This window comes from Leucoraja erinacea, chromosome 22, assembly GCF_028641065.1.
Source record: "Leucoraja erinacea ecotype New England chromosome 22, Leri_hhj_1, whole genome shotgun sequence".
In the NCBI taxonomy this organism is placed as follows: domain Eukaryota; kingdom Metazoa; phylum Chordata; class Chondrichthyes; order Rajiformes; family Rajidae; genus Leucoraja; species Leucoraja erinaceus.
The window spans coordinates 15,157,655-15,183,428 of NC_073398.1; the positions used below are offsets into that span (position 1 = coordinate 15,157,655).

At 43.4% G+C, this 25,774-nt stretch overlaps 1 protein-coding gene across 2 annotated transcripts in view; it reads right to left on the reverse strand.

Annotated features, from left to right (window-relative positions):
- The window catches only part of LOC129707733 (bridge-like lipid transfer protein family member 3B), an 80,771-nt gene extending 59,854 nt beyond the window's left edge, over nt 1-20,917 (reverse strand). Inside the window, exon 1 of one of the 2 annotated variants that reach the window (XM_055652977.1) lies at nt 20,657-20,917. In XM_055652977.1, the coding sequence (XP_055508952.1) occupies nt 20,657-20,700 (44 nt within the window). In that variant the 5' untranslated portion in view covers nt 20,701-20,917. The remainder of the gene's footprint in view (nt 1-20,656) is intronic. The other variant, XM_055652978.1, reaches the window with a different exon arrangement.
- Nucleotides 20,918-25,774: the final 4,857 nt, after the last annotated feature.

Below are 25,774 nucleotides of genomic sequence, written 5' to 3' on the forward strand. Positions count from 1 at the left end.
ACTAGAAGGTTACGAGATTCGGCGAATGGGACTTTTAAATGGACTATGAGTGTTGCCATAAGAATGGCAAAAGGGGAGAATGTGAATGGAAATCCTGAATCAACACTAAGATTGTTCTATAAAGGTAAAATGGTTGGCCAGGTAGACTGAAATAAAGAGCATAAGATGGCTGCTGACCAGGCTTGCTGGAACTGAGGCTGCAGGTTTCAGGAAGGGAATACACATTGTCTTGCAGTTACTGCATTGTCGTGAATGGGGGGATCACAGGCCCCGTCTGACAAGATTGAGGAATATGCAATCCCCCTCGCCGGGAAGACTAAGGAATGTACTGGTCTGAGCTCTAGTGTGGTTCCTCTAACTAACATCTCCTTATATGTACATACCTGTTGTCCCGTATTTTGCGTACGTGTCGGTTCTTTGATCGGGGAATGTGGGAGGTGCTAAACAGTGGCATTAACATATAAAAGGCATTGCAATTAAGGGCAGAGAGCTTGACTCTTTGCTAGGTTGTTAACCTGTGTGAAGACTCCTGCTCAATAAACGTACGTTTAAAGCCTGGTCGATTATTGTCGAAACAACCGATGTGAGAGAAAAACGTGAATCAACACCTCTTCCCATCAGAACTGCCCCCTCCATAGACTTAAAACTTATTTCTACTCTCAAGCCTTTCTTGAGGTCCTCTGAGGGAGCGCTGTATGTATGTATCTATGTATGTATTGTTGATCTATGTACCACTGTTTGTAGCACGTTAGTACCTGCACCAATGTAAAGCACTTTGGTCAACGAGAGGTGTTATTAAAAGTGCAATAGAAATAAAATTGACTTGACTAGCAACAGAAAAAAGTTTTTCTTTCTCCAAAGATATCAAGATACCTATTGATGTCAAGCTACCTTAAAACTACCTCACAAGCAACCACTGACCCTTCCTATCAGCCACCATCTGTGGAGCCCTTCAGAACCCACAAATCTGGATTTGAAGTAAATCATTGAATTGAATTGAATTGAATCCTTTATTTGTCATTCAGACCTTTCGGTCTGAACGAAATGTTGTTGCCTGCAGCCATACATGTAATAATAACAACAACACACAATAAACACAAATTAACATCCACCACAGTGAGTTCAACAAGCACCTCCTCACTGTGATGGAGGCAAAAGTCTTAGAGTTACTGTCTCTTCCCTCCTCTTCTCCCTCTGCGCTGAGGCGATACGATCCCCCCGGGCGATGGTAAGTCAGTCCCACGGTTCAAGCTCCGTGGCCCGGGGGTGGTCGAAGCTGCCGCCCTCCAGTCCAGTGGACACAGCTGTTGCCACGGGAGCTCCGGAAAACAGACACCAGCCTGTGACCCGCGAGCTCCCGACGATGTCGTCCACTGGCCCGCGGCCGAGCCCCGGATTCAGGTCGCCGCCGCCAGAACGCCACCTCAGCCACCGGAGCACCGTCTCCGCCCCGCAGCGGGCCGCCCACACGGCAGCGTCTCAGCCCCGCACTGGGCCGCCCTCACGGGGGCACCTTCCAGCAGGGACCCAGGCCGCCCTCACGGGAGCACCTTCCAGCCGGGAGCCGGTCTGTCCACACGGGAGCACCTTCCAGCCGGTAGCCGCGCCGCCCACACGGGAGTGTCTCAGCCCCGCGCCGTCCGCCCTCACCGGACGCCGAGTCGTGCCGCTGCCCGAACGTCGCCGCAGCTCGAAGACGGCCAGCCTGGCTGGCTCTACCTCCAGAGCCTCGAGGTTGGTCGCAGGTTGGAGGCCGCCAGCTCCGCTATTAGGCCTCAGCTCAGGCGGGGGAAGAGAAGGGGGATACGACAAAAAAGTCGCATTCCCCCGAAGGGAGAGACAGAAAGCCCTGTTTCACCCCCCCCCCCCCCCCCACCCCACACACATAACACCACCTAATAACCAAAAATTCAACTGAACTAGACAAAAAAAACAACACAAAAAAGTAAAAACAGACAGACTGCAGGCGAGCCGCAGCCGTTTCACAGCGCCGCCACTTCCGGATCATCCTCAATCTTGAGGGGTTGCTTAAGATTTAAAACCTCATTAATTTAAAACATTGATAGAGTTTGACAAGTAAAATACACACTTCAGTATTTGAAGCTTTCCATAAAGGGCCTGTCCCACTTTCCCGAGTTACTCACAAATTCTCCCGAGTTTTCCTCTTGATTCAAACTTGGAGAATGTCCGTAGCGAGTCTGTATATATATCGTAGCAGCTCGTTATGCCAGCCTTAGGTACTCGGGGCATCAGGTAAGTTGGGACGTTTTTCCCAGCATGTCAAAAAAGTCCACGAGTAAAAAGACAGTCGGGAGGAGGAGTTCGTAGATCACAAAAATCTTGATTTTTTTTTTTAAGGTCCTTTCAACTCGGCAGAGGATTCGGGAAAGTGGGACAGGCCCTTAATGCTCCAGGTAAAAAGTAAGACAGTATTTACATAATCTGGTACATGAGACTTCAGGCCAATTAACACTTCACATGTGCAGAACAAATACTCAATCATCCTATAAACAAGATAGATGCACCCTATATAAACTTGTCAGTTTGAGATTCTCACCAATATTCAAATAAATGCAAGCAATTGGGCTGTAGAGGGCAGATTAACAATTCACACCAAGCAAGCACAACTAGAACACAATTAATATTAATTTACAAATGTATTGCAATTTTCTCATGGAATATTGCATGAAAACCATAAATTACAGAGACAAGGAAATTACACACAGAATAGACATTGCGATATCAAAATTCAGAATTACATTTATTCAATTTCCATGTTTAATTGAACCCAAAAAAATGTAAATTAAATTAGTCTCAGGACATTTACGAGTTATTTGCCTTGATGATCTAGCTTTATATAGTTAACTTAATTCAAAATAGCATTTGTAAAGTTCATCTTCAACACTTCCTGAACCTTATTCAAATTAAATCAAATGTCATTCGATTATGCCATTGTATAAAGAAGCTAAATTGGGATAAAAACAAAATTTTGACCATTTTAAGTACCGTATATCAAGATACAAGAAACATTTATTTGTCACATGTACCAGTTGGCACAGTGAAATGTGTGATCACTATAGCCATACAATAAAATAAAGAACACAACACATGATAGAGTTCAACATAAAACATCCCCACACATCCTCAAAAGTTTCCCACTGTGAGGGAAGGCACCAAAGTCAGTCATCTTCCTCTAATGTTCCTGATGTTCACCCGTGGTCGGGGCCTCCGGAGCCCACCGCAGTCGCCGCTACAGCAGCCCGCCGCTCAGGTCCACTCGCCAGGATGTTGGAACTCTGACGTTGGAACAGGAGGCCAACCTCAGCGGCTTGGACCTCGAAATCGGCCGCTTCCCACCGGAGTCCGCAGCTCCCGAAGTCCCCAGGCCGTGCCGGGCGGAGATTCAACACTGGCGGCCCTTGGCAAAGGGCCCCAGGACTCCACGATGTCGGTCAGCGCCGCCCGCGCTGGGAGCTCCGCGAACCGCAGCTCCGAGATGTTGGAGCAGCGGCCCAATGCATCGGAGCTTCAAACAGCGATCCATGTAGGTATCACCCGCTCCGCAGTGAATCCAGGCCGCGCCGCTGCTGCCGAAGCTCTGGTCCAGTCCCCGGTCTCCAGTAGGAAAGGCCGCTCCGATCCAGAAGGTAGGCTGCGAGGATGCGACTATTTCTCCGAGTCGCTGAGTGACTGGGAAACGTTTTCCCACTTACCCTACCCCACTCCCCCACATAGAAAAACTAAAGAATCCCCAAAACAAACTGTTTAGACAAACTAAAATTAAAAAAAGATAGAAAAAACGGACAGACTGTAGGCAGAGGCGCCTTCAATGCAGCGCCCCTTTGTAATATCAACTACAACGATCTAGTCTTCTTTTCATTATTTGCATGAACTTTGAAGCTAGATTTTTAATGTAACGTTTTGATTGAAGGTCATTGACTATAAAGATTTATGGTACTGAACTTTCCACAGATGGTGCCAGCGCAGCATTTCCAACACTTCCTGTTTTAATTAACTTTGCTAAGAACCCAGAGCAGAGGTCAAATGACACAATATACCACGAAGAGTTGAAGGGATCAAAAGAACAGTTAGGTATGTAACATTTTAGAAATGGATGAACTGAATTTTTTTTGTTTTGCTTTCTGTTAGAGTTTTAAAGGCTAAACAAGGTTATAATGGGATGATGGTGTTAATTTCGTTTTTGACCACAAGGTTTTGGAGATGGATTGACCAACAGTATATCTGGTATTGAACAAAAATAATAAGAAAAAGAACAATAAAACCATAATGTTTATCATGAAGTTGATGAAACAAGAAATACCACTACGAAAATAATGCTATAATCGAAATAGATGCTTTAATCATATTTTTCCTCCCATCCACCTCATTGGAGACCTTTGAACTACCTTTATTTGGACTGCATCTTGCACAAAATGTTGTACCCTATATTCTTTATCTGTACACTGTGGAACACTTGATTGTATTCATGTATAGTCTTTTCTTTGACTGGATAGCACACAACAAAAAAGATTTTCACTGTACCTTTCTGCACGTAACAATAATAAACTAAACAAAATAAACTCAGCAAATCTAGTATTGGATAAGCTTGCACTTCAACACTGAGGGGAATTAGTGTGACAGAAAAGGAGGTAATTTTAAACATCTATATTGATCCATTAGAAATAATGATCAAGAATTTGTGGCCTTTGGTGAATCACCTGCTTTCTACAATGAATTGAGAAACAGTCTCTCGCAGTTCTCCTAATGGAACTTCTCCCAACACACTAAATCCTCTTTATCAGTAGGACCTTTGAAAATTACCGCTTGCAAAAAATAAATCTCTATAAATAACCTGATCTGCTATCACTATTCGTATAATGGTTAATCAAAAACTTTGAATGCTTCTTAATGGTAGAGATATTGAATTGTTATTAAAAAATAAATGTCAATAAATTATGAATATTAACACTATCTTAATACCTTAATTAACTTCCACTGAAAATGAATGGAGATGAACTCCCTGCTTGAGGTTTAAATTGGAGCAAGTTATTTGTGATGATGTGGTAAAGTGGTGGAGAACAGTATGTTTTCACACACTTGCACTGGTCTCCTTGATGAGTCCAACATCCAAGTGCAGTGGAAGATTTGCTGGAGAACAGTTGTTATCAAGAAGGTCAGATCGCACATGTAGACAGAAATCACAAACTTGTTGGCACCTACAAACCGCTGGGTTTCCTGCTACACAACACAATCTTGGAAACCAATCCAGCAATGGACTCTCTAACAGGGAAAATATATCAACATTATAGCAAATATTGGACAATGATACCAAGACAATAATAAAGTGATTCATGTGTGGATGTACCCAAGACTCAGTGTCTTCTTGTGGTCCAATCAGTTCCCATTTGCTTTACAATTTATTTCTGTACCCTGCATATTAATTTTGTATTTCTTACATGCTCAACCAACCTCTTCCATGTTATTTTCTCATCTCATGCAACAAAAGTCACCATTTCTATTTTTAATACAGGTACACAACCTTTTATCCGAAAGCCTTAGGACCAGACACTTCTCGGATTTCAGAATTTTTCAGATTTCGGAATGGAAGGTTTTTAGCGTAGATTAGGTAGGTAACGCCTTATATTTGACCTCCTAAAATGCAAAATCTCACGCTTGCTTAGATTAAACACCATCTGCCATTACTCTGCCAATTTCCACAGCTTATCTATATCCCACTACATTTTGACAGCCTTCCTCATAGTCCACAACCCCTGAAATCTTTGTATCATCTGAAAACCAGGTTGCACCAGCAACGGCTGCCTCGCCAACAGTCTATCCATTCCTTCCTTCTTTGTTGTTTGGTTGGATATGTTAAATGTAGGTTTTTTAGTATTCTTTAGCTTGTTTTATGTGGGGGGCAAGGGGGTAATCGGGGGAAACTTTTTCTAATCTCATAACTCAACAGAGATGCAATTTTTCCGTATCGTATCTTCATTTGTACTGCAGCCTAACATCAAGGAGTTGGTGGCCTTTGCTGGAGACCGACTTCGAAAGCTCAACCGCCGGGGCCTGCGGACTTAACATCACAGAGTATGCGATCCCTGTCAGGGGTCGACTTTGGGGCTCCACCCGCAGTCTCTGGTAAGAGACCGCCTTCGGTAACTCCAAGTCGCAGAAGCTTCGACTGCCCCAATGCGGGAGCTTCGATCGACCCAACATGGGAGCTTCGATTGACCCAACACAGGGCTTAGACCACCGGTTGCGGGGACGCTTCGAGCACCCCGACTGCGGATGGTTCGACTGCCCCGACCGCGGGAGAATAAAAGAGGAAGAAGATTAGAGTTTATTGTCTTCAATCACAATGAGGAACGTGGGGTATCTGCTGTGGTGGATGTTTATGTTAACTTATGTGGTTGTGTGTCTTGTTGCTTTTTTTTTTAAAGTATGGCTATGGTGATTTAAATCTTTATTTGAATTTCACAGCAATTTGCATACATACAATGATAACAGACAGTGACAGTCAAGGCATAATTGTGCAACAGTATGTAAGCGACCCTCAAAGCCCTTATCCTTACCCACCTACAACCCACCCGAATCAGGTCGGAACCAAACGGGGACAAACAACACTCACATACGTACACGTCCACACAAATATGGTAAGATAAACGAAACAAAAAGTACTAAAAAAAAAGAAGAAAAAAGGGGGTCACTAATAATAGTAAATAAGTAAGTAATTAAATAAATAAGTGTGGGGAGGGGGGGGGGGGTTAAGGGGAGAGCAGCTGCAGTAGAGCAGAACAATGGTGGAGAGCACTCAGTCCTCTTCCGAGTCCGGGGACAAGTTGAGAGAGTGAACAAGTTCCAAGAAAGGGTTCCATGTATCTAGGAATGTCTTGGTAGAACCTTTGAGAGAGAATCTAAGTTTTTCAAGCTTTAAATTGTAAAGCACCTCCTTAATCCAGCGGGCGTGTGGCAGGGGGACAGGTGTAAAGTCGAAAGCACTCCTCCAAAAGGCTGCTAGCTTAGGGCAAGACCAAAACATACGGCTATGGTTGGCAGGAGATTGATTACATCTGTTGCAGGTGTCCCTAACAGCGGGGTAAATTCTAGATAATCTTGCATTTGTGTAGTGGACTTTGTGAAGGACTTTGCATTGGATTAGGCCATGACGGGCACATATGGAAGAAGAATGGATCAAATCCAAGGCAGAGTCCCACGCAGCTTTTAATGAGGTATGAGGTTTCAATATAACCGACCTTAACAAGTTATACAAAACAGAGATGCATTTCTTCCGGTTGGGATCTAGAGCTAAGATGGTATCGGTCAGGGTTTCAGGGGGGCGATTTGGGAAATGGGGGGAATGTCTTCTTCACAAAATCCCTAATCTGGAAAAAACAAAAAAGGTGGGAGTTTGGGAGGCTATAGTTGGACGAGAGCTCCGCAAAGGGCAAAAAGATGCCATCCTTGTATAGGTTTTTGATACTACTGATATCGTTGCTGTACCAGGTTTTGAATGCGTTTAAAGATGTGATTTTTAAGCAGTGGGGTCAAGATCGAAGGGCCTTGTAAACCAAAGTTTTTCCTGAGTTGACTCCATATCTTGAGCGAGAGGGACGCAATTGGGCCTGCATCCACAGATGTTATAGGAAGGGGGAGTTGGGAGCATAGGACAGACCGCAACGGGAGACGTGAACTCGCCTTTTCCATGTGTACCCAGGTCGGTAGGTGGTCGCAATCATCATTCATCCAATACAGGAGTTTTTGCAAGTTAGCTGCCCAATAGTATCGCCTAAAGTCAGGAAGTGCCAAACCGCCGTCACTCTTAGGAGACTGCAGTATCGCCTTTCGGATTCTAGCCGGTTTGCTACCGCATAAAAATTTAGATATTGTCCTTTCTAATTTATCAAAAAAAGATTTAGTGATAAGTATAGGGACGTGCTGGAAAAGATACAGGAATTTGGGTAGGACGACCATCTTGACCAGATGTATCCGGCCCGCGAGGGATAGCGGTAAAACTGACCAGCGGTCAAAATCTCTTTCGGCTTTCTCAACCAGAGGCAGAAAGTTTGTGCGGAACATATCAGATAAGGGTGTTGTGATAAAGACGCCGAGGTAGCAAAACCCGTCCTCTGCCCATTTGAGTGAGGTTAAAGAGCAAGGGAGCTGCTTAGCCAATGGTAATTCGAATTTCACTGTACCTTAATTGCTACACGTGACAAGAAATTGACCTTGAAAACTTGAAACTTGCTAACTAATATTTTTGTCATTTAGATATATCTCAAACTATCTAACACCAACTTCTTTAACTGGATAAAATGCAATACAAAAGGTCAGCCATTTGTAGTTAAAAGGTTATGGTAAATATAGATGTTGACCTTCAAGAAGCAAAAGTTGGTTTCATGACCATGTGTACATCTGCTCTTTAATCTCCTCCATTACTGAGCATTCAAATTGCCGAGCCAGACCGTGATGCAACTAGTCAATATGGTGTCTACCATACACCTGTACACATTCAAGAGTATTCGTTGGCAGACTAAATGTCCTCCATCTTCTGAGGAAGTAGTGGGGTTGATGGCCGTTCTTTATGACTGCATTAAAGTGTTATAACCAGGACAGATCTTCAGGGGTATGCATGCCTAGGAGCTTGAAGCAGTTGATTCTCCACACAGCTAACCCGTCAATTACATCATATACATGGAATCAGGACATTCCCCTTTTAAAGGCAACACCCAGCTATGTGGTCTTTACTACAATGAGAGCACAGTTGTTGAACTGGCACCATTTAATTGGGTGTTCAATCTTCCTCGTACTCTGACTCATCATTGCCTATTATTCATGCATCAATGGTGGTATCGTTGGCGAATTTTAAAAAGGTGTTGCTACAGCATCTGGCCACAGCCACTGGAATAGAGTGAAAAAGGAAGTGACTGTGCAAACAGCCCGAGGTGCAGCTTTGCTGGATTTTGGAGGAGGAAGTGTTGTTGCTAATCCATGCTGAATGTGGTCTGCCAATCAGCACTTTGAAGATCCAGATCTATAGTGATGAGCAGAGACCCAGTTCCACGAGTTTGATAACAAGTTTGTGGGCAAATATGGTATTGAATACTAAGCTGTAGTTGATAAACACCAGCTTGACAAAAAACAAGTGGTCCAATGCAGAACGTAATGTGTCCAGGTCCTTGCTACGGTAGAACATGATATGAGCCACAACCGTCCTCTCAAAGTACTTCATTCCCATGGATGTTGGTGTAACTGGTCATTAGTCAGAGGCAAGTCACCGTACTATTCTAGGGTGCTAATATTATTGATGCCCATGAATGATAGATCATCTTATCTGATCCTTGCACAAAAGAAATGATGACTTTATTCCAAGGTAGATTCCACAACACACCACAGTGAGTAACCAGTCTCAAAATCACTCCATGAACACAACCTCCTGCTATTACAACCAACTTGTAATAATAAACTTACAAACAACCCCCCCACCTCTCTCTCACACACCCGCCCATACTCCTATATGTTTATAGTCTCATTTTTTAATAGTTTTTTTTTAAATGTATTTTATACTCATATTCCTGTGCAGCTGGAGGACTGCTCCAACAAAATGTCGTTGTCTTGTACAATGACAATAAAGATTATTATTATTATTATTATTATTTGTCCAGCATATGAAAATTACAAGTCCTCCAAGATTCTGCATTATCTTTCTTACAATCTCTATTTCTTGGTTGATTCCTCACAATTCTAGGAGTACCAAACATCAAAAGTAATAATGATCAAAGAATTCATGTTTATAATTTAGAACCTGTAATTTATTCTTTTTTTTCTTTTTCCTTTTTAATTGGGTATAATTTCCATGATAAAGAAATGTTGAGCATTATATCAATGTTCATACAACGTGCTCTACCATTTTAGTAACATACCTGGTTGAACATTAACAAGAGAATGGCCACGATTAAACTGCTAACAGATTTGCAAAGACCAGTGGAGATTTTATTCAATATGCAAGACAGAAAAGCTTAAATTTGCTGTTATTCAGCAGAATGGAATTGGCAGTTGTAGCATGCCAAAAAGCCATCAACACCCATCTTCATTAGCTTGAGGTTGTATTTCGTGCCTTGCGTTTTCATTATTACTTTGACGGATACCCAACAACAAGCAGAAAAGGGCAACCGAGAAAATTTATGAAAGCAGCACCGTAATCGTGGTTTACATGAACCAGCGAAGTTTTCGACAATGTCCAACATCGTAGGCTGGCCTAGGAGATTAGAGGCACAACAAAACCAAATTATGTTAGCAGACTGGATACAAAGTTAGTTCTTAGGCAGAGTAGTAGTAGTGGGTGGATGCTTTTTCTAACTGAAAGTCGGAAGCGAATGGTGCACTGTTGAGATTGGAACTGGGGCCTTCGTTGTTTACAATATACAAAAATGACTTGGATGAGAACGTACATGGTCTGATTAGTACATTCGCAGGTGTTGGTGGAGTCATATGGATAAGGTAGTTGAACGATACAACAGGACACAGGTCAGTTACAAAGTTTGAGAGTGGCGGCATATAGAATTTAATCCAGCCAAGTGTGAGGCAACACATTTTGGTCAGTTAAATTCTGGTAGTTCAAGGTAATAGAAAAGGACTTTAGCTTTGACATGGAGGGCCCTTAAAGTACAAGTCCATAGCTCACTGAAAATGGTAATACAGATAGATAGAATAGTGAAGGTCGCATTTGCTGTATGTGCCTTCATAGGACGAGGCATAGGCCAATGCCGAAAGCACAAGATATAGGACATCATGCTCTGCAAATTATTGTTTAGACCACATTTGGAGGGGTTTTTTTACAGTTCGGGTCACCACTTTACAAGAAGGATGTGGCAGCAAGAAGGACGTTATCTGGATTGAAGGCCTATAGTTATGAGAGACTGGATAGTCTGTGTTTATAATCCCTGGAAAGTAGTAGAATGATGTGTCCTTAGTACAAGTTCAAGTTCACATTTATTGCCACATGCACCAATTAAGGTACAGTGGAATTTGACATACCATGCAGCCACATAATTAAAAAGAGCACAATACACAATAGAGTACAACATGAACATCCACCACAGTGGAATCAACATTCTTCACTGTGGTGGAAGGCAATAACCTTCAGTCAGTCCTCCTCCTTTGTTCATCCGTAATCGAGGTCATGAACCCTCTGCAGTCTCCACAATGGACGGCCCAATGTACCGGCCCTCTCATCGGGATGCTCGAAACTCCGACGTCAGGAAAGATGGACACAAATCGGCCGCTTCCTACCGGAGACCGCGGCTTCACGATGTTATTGGCCGCAGGCTGGCGGTCAGAGCTGTTCTCCGGCGATCCCCGGCAAGGGATCCCAGACTCTGTGATGGAAAGTCCAAGCAAGCTAGAAGCTCCGCAGACCGCAACTTCAGGATGTTATAGTCCGCGGGCCAGCGATCGGAGCACTTCTTCTGGCGATCCCCGGCAAGGGATCACCCCGCTCCATGATGGAAATTCTACGCTGCGCCCGCTGAAGCACCAAGCCCGACTCCGGGAGAGGCCGCACCAATCCAAGTTGTTATGCCGCGAGGGAGGGCGAAAATGCGACTAGGAGAAAAGTCGCATTCCACCGAGGTAAGCGGCTAAAAAAGTGTCCCCCTTCCCCCCCACACTAAAACACACTTTTGACATACTAAAAACAAAAAATAGTCGAAAGGACGAACAGCTGCTGGCGAGGCTGCCGCATGCGTCGCCACCGCGAAAGGGCATAGACAGGATAGATTGTCATAATAGTTTCCTCAGAGCAGGAGAGTCTAGAATTAGAGAGCTGTTTTGTGGTGAGGAGGGGGGGAAGAAAAATTTAAAAGGTAATCGTTTCCCCACCACACAGAGCGTGTGTTTATCTGGAATGAGCTGCCAGAGAAGTAGATAGAACCCTTAACCAAAATACATACTGAACTGATTTTTGTTTAATTGGCAAACAGAACAGTCTATTTGCACAGAACAGTCTATTTGTACAAACAAAGCATTGATTATGGAGGGAGTCTCGGCATGACCCAAATACACAAAATGTTGTAATCTTCATCATATAATTGCACAGGCACTTTATCATTCACCTAAGTAGGAGACCAAGATCCCTATTCAACATCACAGCTGAAAATCAAGCCCCTTCAATGCAGCCCACACTTTGAATATGGTTAATGGGGGGTATGATCTAAAAGACAGGCAAGTTAAGCAACTGCTCTACTGACTCAAGATATAAATACCAAAGATAACATAAGATAGATTAAATGTTTGAAACTGTGCACTGTGTATAGGTTCCAGCACATTACATGCAACCATGTGCCTCTTCCAGTCTCTCAGCTATCTCATCTTTCCAATGCAATCATCTAAAGTTACCCTATGATGTAAAATATCCGAAAGTCCCTCTCCAAATTCAAATGAAATCGTACAAATTGTTTGAGATTGACATTGTGAAATTTGATTTTTTATACAATGTAACCTTTTCCTTTAACAGATGTCCTCTTCCAAGTGGGAAAACCATAAGTAAAAAGATTCCCAGCAATAAAAAGGTAAATCAAATAACCAATTATGACTCCTCATATAGAGATAAGATTTTGAAAGTAATCCCAGTTGTTTTTGGAGAATTTGGAGAATTTCTGTTTTACTTACATGCAAATGGTAATTAACTTCCAATAGTTGGATAATTTCATTTAGTTTGGCTAGACTTTCTTGAAGAATCAAATTTCAGTCAGGATAAAATTGGGTGCTATTCAAGTCTCGAGTGAATAAAGTTCACCCTCTTATCACTCTATACAGCTTCTCTCAACATAAAAACCATCCAATTAATAATGAATAGACAAAGCAATAATTTATGTGGTGCATTCAAATTGCATTACGTGTCAGGTCAAATGACCAATCAATTACTTTTAAATACAATAAACATTTGGAGAATTTCTGTCTTACAATAAACATGCCATTTCCTTACATTTGCTGTTCAGTTATACTGAATTTATAATATCTATATTATAATAATTTCTGGGAAATATCACACAATAACTGTAGAAAGCTGTTCAAACTAAACAGCAAAGCAACCCGCCTGCATTAGGCAGTCTCACATGATCCATATACATGTCATACTATTGGGTATACAATCGCAGAGCGAAAATTAGCACTCTGAAAGCTCAAATCAAACCAACACCAACCAATTTTCCAGGATGGTCCATGAAGGTCTAGTTATTCTTGGTTGCTGCCAGCATTCAGATTACACTATGTTAAGTATTTAGTGTACACAGGCCTGTGCAGCTTCCTGACTTGTTGCTTTGTTAAGAGCTGTATAAATCTGTTTACATGTTCAGTTTTGCTTGTCATTTACACAATACAGGGGGAAAGCAATTTACAGAGCCTTTCATGCACAAATATAAGTTAATGTTTTCACTCTTTATGTGGTACAACTTTAACTTCAGAATGTCTTTACGTTACTCACAGTCAATTAATTATTTTGTTAAATAATTAACATCTGTTTTATTAGATGGGCAATCATCCTAACCAGCAAATGCAAAGGAAAATCTCCAAAACAAGAATAGGATAGTTAAGACCAGGTGATCAGTTTTAAGATACAAGGTGAGTGATGCATCTTATGTTTTGGATAATGTTATACTGCATGTAATGCTGGAGGATTTGCTCTGGCTACCTGAACATGTAGCCAGGGACGCTGTTTCATGGAATGACAGTAACTCCATAGTACAGACTTTCTACTGACATTTACTACAAATGTAATGTAAACATTGCATAATATACTGTACTTGAAACCTAGATTTTATATTCAGATCCTACACCAAGCTTGCACTTATAGATAAAAGACAATGTGCTGGAAGAACTCAGACTTCTTCAGAGTCCTGACCGACAACGTTGCCTATCCCATGTTCCCCAGAGATGCTGCCTGACCTGTTACGTTACTGCAGCATTGTGTGTCTTTTGAAAACCAGCATCTGCAGTTCCTCATGTCTACATATGCACTTTTAAACTTCTGGTTTGGGAGGCAAGCATTGACCCAAGGTAAAATTAAACAATCTTGAGCAGCAGAATCAGTTCAGCTTTTTAAAACCAAGAATTTTCTTCTTCATCCATGGGCAGATCCAAGAATTCTGGTTGCATGCACTGATTCAGCTGGTAATCTTCCTTTGTGCAAATGTTACTGGAGGATATAGAGCAGCTTTAACATAGTACCATGCTTTCCTGGAGCAATGCCTACATGCAAGATTTCCATCACAACAGTTCATTCAGATTCCATTTGGTACTTCTATACTTTGTAATTTTCTGCATCAGTATATTGTCAGGAACCAGATATTTACTTCTTTCATATGGTTCTATCATTCAGTTTGATCACAAGTGAATCTAACTCCACATGCTATGATCTGTTTTTGTAGTTAATATAAAAAAAAATCCTAGATTTAACACGAGAAAATAAATGAATGACCAATTGCAATATGCAGGAGATGGTGTCATCATTTTTTGACTATCACCTGATAAATCAGTAGAAATCATTTATATTCATTTTGAAAACTTCAAATAATCGTCTAACTGTTGAAAATCTTTCCTTACTCCCTCCACATGCATCATCTCTCGCAGGATAGGGTACTGCAGATTGGTAGCTTAACTTCTTCTGCTTTGTATTATTCTACTCCAAAGAGCAGGGCCAACATTGCAGCAGTCTTTAAAATTATTTTCTATATCTATCTATAATACTTTAAAAGATGGGCCTCTGCTGTATCTATAGGGTGATTTCACGAAAGGTCACTGGAGCGTAGATCCGCACCCACGTGACCGAAAATCTGAAGTGGAGGACATGCTATACATTCGGTACATGTTAATGAATGGGAAAACACGCACTTTCACACCCGTTAAAAACATCGAAAACGGCCAGTTTTTGAGCTGCAATTTACTGTGCCAGTCGGGGTGACCGTGAGGCACAGCTACCTAAATTTACAGTCCAAAAAAAAGATAGAAACTAAGGTAAATTCAAGAGGGAGCTGAAGGTGCAAATCCAGCGGAAATGCTTATCGGACATTTGCCGTGGAGATTTAAAGATCCAAAATATCGGGAATTATCGCGTTTGCTCGCTGCATTTCATCAAAAGTAAGGCATTATTGACTTTTTTATCTTTATTGATGAGATGCAGCGAGCAAACGCGATAATTCCCGATATTTTGGATCTTTGGAGGAGACCCATGGAGGAGACCCAGGACAGAGAGTGGGAGGGGGTCAACTCCCCCTCCCACTCCGTCTCCGACCTCTCTGTCCTGGGTCTCCTCCATGGCCACAGCGAGCAGCACCGGAAATTGGAGGAACGGCACCTCATATTCCGCTTGGGGGTCTGCATCCTGGGGGCAAAAATCGAATATCCCAATTGTGTAAGATCATCCGCCTGCCTAATACATCCCAGGGCTCCATCCCCGACCTTACCTCCGCTACATCGACGGACTGCTTTGGTGCCACCTCCTGCACCCGCACACAACTGACTGACTTCATCCACTTCACCACTAACTTCCATCCGGCACTCATTTGGGAGTCTGCATCCTGGGGCATGAACATCGAATTCTCCCAATTTTGTTAGTCCTTGCTGTCTCCTCCCCTTCCTCAGTCCCCCTGCTGTCTCCTCCCATCCCCCAGCCTTCGGGCTCCTCCTCCTTTTTCCTTTCTTGTCCCCGCCCACCCCCGCCCCCGATCAGTCTGAAGAAGGGTTTCGGCCCGAAACGTTGCCTATTTCCTTCGCTCCATAGATGCTGCTGCACCCGCTGAGTTTCTCCAGCTTTTTTGTATCCCTTCCACAGTAGGTCAGTTCTGCATCCTTTTATGATGAGGAAACATATCAGGTAAGAATTGATACAAGTGATTTGAAGACTTGTGTAGGGTAGATAGAATTCAACACATTCTTCCTGAGATTACTTTGTAACAATTACAGGTATTTCATTCTTTAATGTATTCATTAAAAGTATGTGGTGTCACTGGCATTGCGGCTTTTATTACCCGACCAAAATTGTCCTTGAAAAGGCAGAGCTAAGTGACTTAGTCTGTGTAAAGCTGCTTCCCATGGGTCCTTGGCAGGAGGTATAAGATTTTGATCCTGTGAGATGGTGGAAATAGCGATACATTTTTAAGTCGAGAGAATGTGTTACAGAGAGGGATACTTATGGCTTTCATTCTCCTTCACAGTAAGGTCACTACTGAGGGAGTCAAGGAAGTTGTCACAAGTTGATTTGATGCATCCTGTGGACAATGCACAAAACAAACTTGTTCTGAGTGGGATGTCCAGGAAACAGATTTTTTTTTTGTCCTTGGTCAAATATTTTAAGTATGCTTGGTCCTGCACTCAGTCAAGTGAGCAAAAGGCAATTTAATCATTCTCCCACTATATAAAATATTGCCTATTCCTATTCTTACCCAAATGTGTGCTCTAATATTTCCTGACATTAGATTATTTTTTGCCACTCACATAGCATGTTTATCTTTTGTCCTTCAATGTCTTCTTACTTTCCCATCTGGCTTTACATAAGATATTCTGGCTTTTCATTCAAATTGTCAATATAAAATGAGCCTAGCATCTGCAACACCCCAGTTTGTCTGATTAAAAAGACCTGTATATTCCTATTTTCCTATACCATTAATTTTCCACAAAATGCCAATATGCTTCCTCACCGGAAATGACATAGTGTGCAGAATGTAGCTCTCAGCATTATAGTGCAACAGTTCCAGAGACAAAGTCTAATTTCTGCAATGAGGTGGGCAAGAATCAAACTTTGGCCTAGCTTATGGAAGGACCATTCAGGAACCTGATGATAACAGAAGGAACAAACCTGTTCCTGTGTCTAGAGGTGTGCACTTTCAAGTTTCTGCCCCTTCTGCCCGATCGGAGCACGGAGAAGAAGAAATGACTGACAGGGTGAGGGAAAGATCTTTGATTATGTTGGCTGCTTTCCCAAGACAGCATAACTCCTTGGAGATGTTGATAGATTATTTAATTTTCTGAGTTTCACTGCTTTGATTTCTGATCTCATGATGCAGAGGAAACCACTGATGAATCAGTGGAAGATGGTTTACCAAATGCACTGCCCAAGAAATAGCCAAACCATGCTCTGCATCTAAGATGATTGGCCTACATTAACCACAACTAGTTTTTTTAAATAAAAACGTCAATGGCCTAAATTAGTAGCTCACATTTTCCATAAATGCTGTGTTTGATTTCCAGCATTTCTACTTTTATTGCACCCCTCTTTCTTTAAGCAAGTTATAGCAAGGATCATAGGAAAGATTCTTACCTATCAATGATTTCCAGCAACTTACATAAAAACATAGACATAGAAAATAGGTGCAGGAGGAGGCCATTCAGCCCTTCGAACGAGCATCGCCATTCATTGTGATCATGGCTGATTGTCCCCAATCAATAACCCATGCCTGCCTTCTCCCCATATCCCTTGATTCCACTAGCTCCTGGAGCTCTATCTAACTATCTCTTAAATCCATCCAGTGATTTGGCCTCCACTGCCCTCAGTGGCAGGAAATTCCACAAATTCACAACTCTCTGGGTGAAAAGGTTTTTTCTCACCTCAGTCTTAAATGGACTCCCCTTTATTCTAATACTGTGGCCCCTGGTTCTGGACTCGCCCAACATTGGGAACATTTTTCCTCCATCTAACTTATCCAGACCTTTTATAATTTTATGTTTCTATAAGATCCCCCTCATCTTTCTAAACTCCAGTGAATACAAGCCTAGTTTTTTCAATTCCTCATATGACAGTCCCGCCATCCCGGGGATCAATCTCGTAAACCTACGCTGCACTGCCTCAATCACAACGATGTCCTTCCTCAAATTAGGAGACCAAAACTGTACACAATAGTCCAGATGTGGTCTTATCAGAGCCCTATACAACTGCAGAAGAACCTCTTTACTCCTATACTGAAATCCTATTGTTATGAAGGCCAACATTCCATTAGCTTTCTTCACTGCCTTCTGTACCTGCACACCAACTTTCAGTGACTGGTGTACAAGGACACCCAGACCTCGCTGCACCTCCGCCTTACCTAACCTAACCCATTAAGATAATAATCTGCCCCCTTGTTTTTCCCGCCAAAGTGGATAACCTCACATTTATCTATATTATACTGCATCCGCCCACTCACTCAACCTGTCCAGGTCACCCTGCAACCTCCAAACATCCTCTTCACAGTTCACACTGCCACCCAGCTTTGTGTCATCCGCAAACTTGCTAGTGTTGCTCCTAATTCCCTCTTCCAAATCATTAATATATATGATAAACAGTTGCAGCCCTAACACCGAGCCTTGCGGCACTCCACTCGCCACTGCCTGCCATTCTGAAAAGGACCCATTCCCCATAATACTTTCACCCGTGTCTGCCTTCAAGGGACCCACATTTGACTTTGCTATTCTTTTTCCCTTAACATATCTAAATAAGCTTTTACTGTCCTTCTTTATATTCCTGGCCAGCTTCCCCTCGGACTTCATCTTTTCAGCCTGTATTGCCCGTTTTGTTTCCTTCTGTTGTCCTATGAAAGTTTCCCAATCCTCTGGCTTCCTCTTCTTTGCTGTGTTATACATCTTTTCTTTTAGTTTTATTCTATTCCTAACTTCTCTTGCAGCCACAGTTGCCTCCTACTCCCCTTAGAATCTTTCTTCCTTTATGGAATGAAATGATCCTGCGTCTTCAGATTATGCCCAGAAATTCCTGCCATTGCTGTTCAACCGTCATTCCTGCTAGGATCCCTTTCCAGTCTACCTTGGCCAGCTCCTCTCTCATGCCTTCATAGTCCCCTTTATTCAACTGCATCACTGACACTTCTGATGTAACCTTCTCCTTCTCCTTTAACGGGATTCCTAAAGTTATGCCTAACACAATGCAGCATATCAAGAATCAGCTATTTAACTTTGAAATTTGGAATGTATGTTTGGACCAGAGATTTACAATGCAAAAATACTTTCATTTTGTTGATATTGAGTTTCGCGCGATAAGAATAGCATTGGATTGGTTCTTTGCTTTTTATTTAAATGTGATGAATGTGATCTTCCACTTTGTCATGTAAATGTTGGTATTACAGCCAAAACAGCTCAGCTAGATTTGTCGAGGGCAATACTTTTTGCTGTATCATCAACTTAATCTCTATTTTAACACATGAAATTGTTTATTTTAATTTGTAATGATTACAACAAGTGATAAGATAGATATGACCATTGAACACAAATGAAATTTTGTACAAAAGAGGATCGGTAGAAAGTACACAGCTACATTTAGTTTTCCAAGTGCTGACCAAGCCAGCCATTTATGATACAAACAAAATGAAATAAAGGTGTTCATTAACTTTTTAATCACTATAGCATGATCTGCTTCTTGGGTAATTTGTGAACATAAATCAAATTTCCAACCACTATCACCGGATGCAGATTAAAAGCACAACATTTTAGTGGGTTTGGTCCTACATGTCACAAAACCACTAGAGGAAGACAGAAGGACAACACATGAGAATGCATACAAATTATACATGATTGTACTGAAAAGCAATCCGTTAGCCTTTGCCCTATCATATTCTGACAATTATGACAATTCTGTTTCAAATCAAAATTATCATGAACTGTGTATTTTGCAGCTTTGAAACCCAATAATATCCTTTCAGTAGCACTCAACTGAAAAACTAATTTTCAATGTATGATCAAAAGTCTCGATTTGAGGTTACAGTATCTACTTCCTCGGTTTTAGTTATGAATTGCACCGTCAACATGATAAAATTAATTGCCGTTTTTATTTCTCTGATGATTGTCTTTGGCAACCCAGAGCTGGAAAATCTGAACCGAACAGACGTCTCCACCCTGTCCCAACGTGTCATTAGCAAACATGTAACACAACATTGTGTCATTTGCTCCATTAATTCATACCCGCAATGCTCACATCGCAAAACAGCTGATAGCATGCAATGCAAGTGCAAGTTAGAAGAAATCACATTTCAATTCGGAATGAGACCGGAAACTTTTCTCTACTCCCGTTCTGTTCTCCACTGTCAGTTCAAAACAAACACCAATTACATCTTGTGTAGGAAGGAGCTGCAGATGCTGGTTTGCACCGAAGATAGACATAAGATGCTGAAGTAACTCAGCGGGACAGGCAGCATCTCCGGAGAAATGCTGCCTGAGAATACAGAAATGCTGCCTGTCCCGCTGAGTTACTCCAGCATTTTATGTCTACGAAGGAAACATTGTCATTTCCTCTTTCCCTCTGGTTGAAATCTGACTGCCAGCGACATCCGCTCTTTTTTCGCCGTTATTCCCACGGTGGCCAGAGCCTGGGCGGGTGAATCCCACAATAATTAGATGTTAAGAGCACAGCTCAGGTTTCCTCAGCATGAAGGCAGCCAACGGCAGCAACTTAGTGTATAATCAGCATCTGCAGTTCCTTCCCACAGCAGTAACTAAAAGTCGGTCGGCGCCGGGATGGGTCTGTGCGGGCGTTAGGCGATGGTGGAGGGAGAGGCGAAAGGTGGCCGTGACCGCCCGAACCCTTGGGCAGGAGGTCAGGCGGCGACGGGCCCGCTAACGACATGGTTCTCCCTGGCAGAGCCACTCGCTCCCCTCCCACACAAGCCTCGCCGCTCACCTGGACAAGTGCTTCAGGATCTGCTTCTTGATGAGTCCCGCCATCACTCACGCCCCTCAGGAAGAGATCAACAACGCCGCTTCCATGTCGGGCGGCCCAGTGCGATGTGGCATCTGGCGGACTCTTCCTTCGGGCTCGCCGGCCACCTCACCTCACTGCCGAGCCGCGTCCATAGCTGTGAGCGAGCAGTGCGGGTCAGAGCGAGGCGTGCGGGGCAACGCGCACCAGTCAGTGCGGGGCAGAGAGCAGCGAGCAGCAGCGGCGGCGGCCAGGGCGAGGCAAATGGCGGCGCAAATCATAACGAGGCCTGAGGGGCAACGATCAATAATCAATGCAGGGCAGAGAGCGACGCGCAGCGGCAGTCAGGGGGAGGCGTGCGGGGCAAATCAAAGCTGGGCTCCGCTCTATGACCTTTGGCTGGGCCTGCGGGGCAACGATCAGCGCCAATCATAGCGGAGCAGAGAGAGCACCAGTCAGGAGCAAAGATGATAGAGGTCAGGAGGCCGGCGGAGCAAATCAAAGAACCTATAGTGGAGCAAATTATAGCGGGGCGGAGAGTAGCGGCAATCGGAGTCAAAGATCCTATAGCAGAGCTCTGCTATAAGATCTTTGATCAGAGTGGGGCCTGAGCAACGTCAGCCGCAGCGAGGTTAGCGCAACAAATCGAATCACCAATCGCTTCTGGCCATGGCTAACGGGCCTCCCGCAGAAGGAGGCCCGCAGGGCAAGGCTTAGCACCAATCAGAGCGAGATGTTTGAGGCAGAGCAGGACTTGGGTTGATAACGGAATCGGTCAAGAAAGGTCCCGACCCCAAACCTTAGAAACATAGAAAAATAGGTACAGGAGTAGGCCATTCGGCCCTTCGAGCCATTCAATATGATCATGCCTGATCATCTAAAATCAGTACCTCGTTCCTGCTTTTTCCCCATATCCCTTGATTCCTTTAACCCTAAGAGCTAAATCTAACTCTCTCTTGAAAGTGAATTGGCCACTGCCCTATGTGGCAGAATTCCACCGATTCAAAACTGGGTGAACCAGTCCTAAATGGCCTACCCTCTATTCTTAATGTGTGACCACCACCCGGGAACGTTTTTCCTGCGTCTAATCTATCCAATTATTTATGAATTTTATATGTTTCTATAAGATACCCTCTCATCCTTCTAAATTCCAGTGAATACAAGCCCAGTCGACCCATTCTTTCGTAATATGTCCGATGCCTGTCCATCCCCTCCTCAGGTGCCACCAGACCTCCAAGTTCCTCCAGCACTTTGTGTTTTGGATAAGAGAGGAATTGGAATGAAAGTTCGATCTATCCAGGTTTTATGCTACTTCCACTCCAACCTCTCAGAGTGCAGATACCGCAGCTTTCTTGGAGATCCCCCTGATCAAGAAAGGCTTGCTTTCACAGTGGGGGCAAAGATGACCGATGAGTGTGGACCCAGCAGAATTTGCCACAGGTGGGACACTCAGATGAATTGTTTCTAAAGTGGTAGACGCTATCATCATTTATGTTTGGTACCATGTACACTTGGCACATGAATTGGACAAAATTTAGCATAGTAGACCATACGGCTCTTCCAGACAGTTTTGTCAACAAGATTAGGACTGAGATTCTACTTCAGTGCAATTTTCCAACACCATGTATATATCCCTTCATTCCCTTATTCTCTGGTGAATGAGCATTATCTTTGAGTACCGTAAACTCAGAGGGGGATTATTAAAAATGTTCACACCCTTGAAAATGTCTCCACATTTCGGGGAGAGCGTGCAGGGGGAGAGAGCATACGGGGAAAGAGAGCAGCGTGTGGGGAGAGAGCAGCCTGCGGGGAGTGAGCAGCATGCGGGCTGCTTCTGTGGCGACCAGCAGAACTACACTGGAGCCGCTGAGTGGAATCTGGAGTTGTTGAGTGAAAACTGAAGGTGCGGGGTGAGCAGAGTGCGGGGTGCGCCAACCCCCTCCCCACACCCCCCCTCCCCATACCCTCCTTCCCCCAGACCCTATTCCCCCTTCCCAACACACCGGTCAACCCCCACACTACCCCTTCCCACACCCACCCCCTCCACACACCCCCCTCTCCCACACCCCCCTCCCCAACACGCCACCTACACCCCCCCCGTACCCACACATATCCCCTCTCCCATCCTCCCCTCCCACCGCACACCTGCCCCCCCCCCCCTTCTCCTCCCACACATGAAGAGGGGGGTGGAAGTGCTGGGGGATATGGGGAAATGAACCACACCTGCACAGTTAGAGGCTATGGGTGAGTGGTGGAATATTGCTTTGGGGGAACAGTTGAATGAATGAATATTGCATTGGGGAATGGGCTGCTTGGGGGACCAGGCCTCCCGTGTGACTGGGACCCAACGGGTCCCACTTAGTTTAGTGTATATATATATATATGCACACATACTTGCAAGCAATAATAGTGTAATGATAACAATAATAGTCTATGTAGTCCAAAGCATATTGGAAGTTGTGGTGCTTAATAGCCGGATGGCAGCGGGGAAGAAGCTGTTCCTGAACCCGGACTTTACAGTTTTCAGGTTTCTGGACCTTCTTCCTGATGGCAGGGGTGACATGAATGTGTGGCCAGAGTTGTTTGGGTCTCTGATAATGCTGGCTGCCTTTTTGAGGCAGTGACTCCTGTACCTCTCAAAGTGCAACATCTCATACTTGCTTGGATTAAACACCATATGTTATATCTCCATCATTTCTGTATCTGATCTATATCCTATGGTACAGATTTAACAGCCTTCCTCACAGTTCATGATCTCAGAAATCTTGGTGTCATCTGCAAATTTACTAACCAGCCCATCTACGTTTACATCTAAGTTATTTATATATATATATATCACAAACAGCAGAGATCCCAGCATAGATCCCTGTATAACTCCACCAGTCACAGACCTTCACCCTGAATATTGAATCTCCACCACTGTCTTCAATCTCTGTCAGTTCTGAATCCGTACAACCAAGTCACTGGTAATTCTGTACACCTTAATCTTCTGGATCAGCCAACCATGAGAGATTTTATCCAATACCTTGCTAAAATCCATGTAGACAACATCCACCCTACTACCTTCATCACTTCCTCAAAAACTCGATCAAGTTAGTAAGATACGACCATGCACAAAGCCATGCTGACTGTCCCTAATTAAGCCATTCTCTGCCAAATGGGAATAAATCTTATCCTAAAGAATCCTCTCTCATAGCTTCCCAAACACTGATGCTTGGTATGTCAACTGTTCTGCCCAAGACTGCATGAAATTGCAGAGGGTTGTGGATGCAGTCCAGGCCATTACACTAAAACAACCTCCCCATTAACTCCATCTATACTTCACGATGCCTCAGGGAAAGTGACTCACATTATTAAGGACCACTCACACACCAATCATTTTCTCTTCTCCCCTTTCTCATGTGGCAAAATATAGAAAAAACTTGAAGGTACACAAAAATGCTGGATGCAGCAGCATCTATGGAGCGAAGGCGATAGGCAACGTTTCGGGCCGAAACCCTTCTTCAGACTGATAGGGAGTGAGGGGAGGCGGGGAGAAGAAAGGAGAAAGGAGGAGGAGGAGCCCAAGGGCTGAGGTAGGATGGGGAGGAGACAGCAGGGGTTAACAAAATTGTGAGAAATCAATGTTCATGCTACCAGGATGCAGACTCCCCAAGCGGAATGTGAGGTGCTGTTCCTCCAATTTCCGGTGGTGCTCACTCTGGCCATGGAGGAGGCCCAGGACAGCTCGTATCACCAGATTCAGTAACAGCTTATTCCCTGCTGCTACCACTCTCAAATCGACCTGTTATATGCTAAACAGCACCCTCTTGTTTTCTAATATGTGTACTATTTTTCTACTAATATAACTGACATAATTTGCATGTCCTGCTTTGCTAGGGCCAAGTGAATGGCCTGGCCCAACCAGATCAACATGGACCACATCACAATATTGATAAGGATACTGTGGACCCCATGGTTCCCATTTACCAGTTCTTAGAACAGGAGGGTCATAATCTTAAAGACGTCGTATCTGTATTGTTTCTCTTGTTAATGTCAAAATGATGGGTAATGGGTGCTTATCTTAATTTACAATAAGCTTCTGAACCTAGGTCAGTTTCTGAAGTTTTGTTATCAGCTTTAGTTGCTGTGCTAGAAAATTGAGTTTGGACCCTAGGGTGAATATTCATCACAAAACCAACTAATTAAAATATAGTGCCTTTCCACAAAACGCCTGAAGTTGCAGAATGCAATAAAATTCGACTAGTTTCGCTATGCCAATTGATTCCAGATGGCTGTTAATTCTACCAGTCTTTCAACATTTCCCCCATAGTATTGATTGCGCAACCAGTGATAACGCATTTAGAGTTTTCCACTCCAAATCCGGACACTCAAGTATTCTGTAGACGTTTGTAAAAACGTGTCCTCTCGTGTCTTTCGTGCTACACAACGCTACCAGTTTCTTGGCAATGTTGAACGACCGTCCATACTGAGAAATGAATGCGGTGCCAATGGCGTGCTTACTCCCTTTCCAAGCAAAGAAAATGATCGAGCTTCTGCATATATATGCCTCATTTTATAGCTTGCAACATACTGTCTGAGAAATTAATGTGCTCCAGCACTTTGTGTCCTTCTGTGTACTAACTAACATCTGCAGTTCTTTGTTTCTAAGTTTCTCCAGCTCCTCGTTTGTCTTCTCTCCCCTCGTTCCCCCGTGTATTCAGAGCCTTTTATATCGTTATAACTGGTAGATTCCTTGTCACTTGCCACGTCAAGCAAATGATTTAATTATTTGAGGGGCACAAATATTTCACTTACCACTTTTTATTTCGTTTGTGACATTCTGCCTCGGTCTTTCGTTTTTGGGAGAAGAGGTGAACAAAAATAGTGAAGTCTGACATGGACTGGAAATGCAGCGCGATATGTGGGACTTCGCTGTTTGCTTTAGTTTGGAGACACTCTAACGTCACTGTGGCTATTTTTCTAATATTTAGGACCCAGTGCGAAAAATTAATTGGTTCCGAGCTATACTTTGGGGCGTATTATTATGCATTAATATCGGCATTTTTTCCGTCTACGAAAAGACAAAACGAAAATTATAAGTAGACAGGATCTTAGTAA